Source organism: Urocitellus parryii, chromosome 4 (assembly GCF_045843805.1).
Source record: "Urocitellus parryii isolate mUroPar1 chromosome 4, mUroPar1.hap1, whole genome shotgun sequence".
Taxonomy (NCBI): domain Eukaryota; kingdom Metazoa; phylum Chordata; class Mammalia; order Rodentia; family Sciuridae; genus Urocitellus; species Urocitellus parryii.
This window is the reverse complement of record NC_135534.1, coordinates 162,997,654-162,999,183: the sequence shown is the minus strand read 5'-3', so window position 1 is coordinate 162,999,183 and position 1,530 is coordinate 162,997,654. Positions and strand designations below refer to the sequence as shown.

Sequence of the window (1,530 nt, the reverse complement as noted above, 5' to 3'; positions counted from 1 at the left end):
TAAATAGACACATCTGCAGGGATGTAAGGGTCTAGTGCCTATAGATTTGAAAGCAATGTTGGGCAAAGGCCTGAACACATCTGAAAAATTGAATTCATGTCACAGTTCCAGCAGGAAGGAGAGTCTTTGAAATGGCAGAACTTGTGGGAGTGTGGTAAGGTGTGCTCATCAGTGAGAAGCATTTCCCTGCTGGACCAGGTCTCATTCCATGCTCCTTAGTCTTGCATACAAGTTGGCTGATGAAGAGAAGGATTTCATGATTTCTGCTCTGACCACCTCCCAGGCACAAGGCAGGTATTTCTTCCCCTTCAGGTAGACAGTGATCCTGTGGAAGTACTTCCTCACAGCCCTCAGGGGAGCCTCTTCCACCCCCACCTGCTGGGTCCCACAGGCTTTCAGGTCATCCAGATGCTGATGGAGGCCACTGAGGAAGGTGTCCAGGAGGGTCTTGTTCCAAGCAGCAAAAGCCTCCTGGGTGCTGAAGAGGTTGAAGATCTGCTGCGTCATCTCATGGAGGACAGCAACAGCTTGAGTCTTCTGTACCTGCTCACCCTCCAACTGCTCCTGGGGGAAGGCAAAGTCCTTTCTGTATTTCAGGCAGGAGAAAGTGGGAATTCTCCTCATTTTTTCCAGGAGCATCCAGGTCCCCTCCTCATTCCTGTCAGGAGTTGCAAGATCCAGGTTTTGAATCTGAGGCAGGTCACAGCCCAGAGAGCAGGTGGACTTACAGATGAGCACCACCAGGGCCAGCAGGAAAGCCAAGGGCAAGGCCATTGGGGATCTTGCAGATGCTGCTGGGCTGCTTGAGATGGGTGGTCTTGCACCTTTGCCTCTAAGTTCTCTGAAGCCCTTGACTTGTAACTATGCCTTAAATAGGAACCAATATGCTTTCAATTTTCTGAACGTCACCCCAGTATTTTCTACTTCTCTTTTTACTTTCCTTTACACATTCACTACATGTGTTAAGAAAAGTGTTTTCCAACCATTTTTTTCATCATTATTTCCTCTGCCCTGCCCCCAGGCCCCCTTTTAGAATTATTTTTCCAAATTAAACTTCTGTTAAATTTTTCTTCTAGATGATATTCCTGGGATTGAATCCAGAGGCGCTTTAGCACTAATCCACATCCACAGAACTTTTTATTTTTATTTTGAGACAGTTGTCACTACAATGCTTCAGACCTTGCTTAGTTGCTGAGGCCGGCCTTCTCTGGAGTCACTGTGATTGCAGGTTGCACCATCTCTTGGAGAAGCTGCTGTCTGTATAGGGTGAATGAACATTAACTTTTGTCTTCAACTTCTCTGAAGACCTTGCTCTGTATATATGTCTTTATTAGGGAACACACTGAGTATATACCTTAATAAAGGCATTTCTGAATGCCCTGACCTTCACCTTACCATCACCACCAAAAAGTTACTAAATATGGCCATGTCACCTTAAAAATCTTGCTGTGTCCCTTTGTAAACTCTGACCATCTCATTTCTAAATACCAGAGGCTCTGTTTCCCCATAAATACTAGTATTCATTCTGTC

At 45.6% G+C, this 1,530-nt stretch overlaps 1 protein-coding gene across 1 annotated transcript; it reads right to left on the bottom strand.

Moving 5' to 3' along the window:
* Window positions 1-201: 201 nt before the first annotated feature.
* Window positions 202-774, bottom strand: LOC113189651 (interferon alpha-5-like). Its single transcript, XM_026398539.2, has one exon. The coding sequence runs from the start codon at window positions 772-774 to the stop codon at window positions 202-204; it is 573 nt and encodes a 190-aa protein (XP_026254324.2).
* Window positions 775-1,530: the final 756 nt, after the last annotated feature.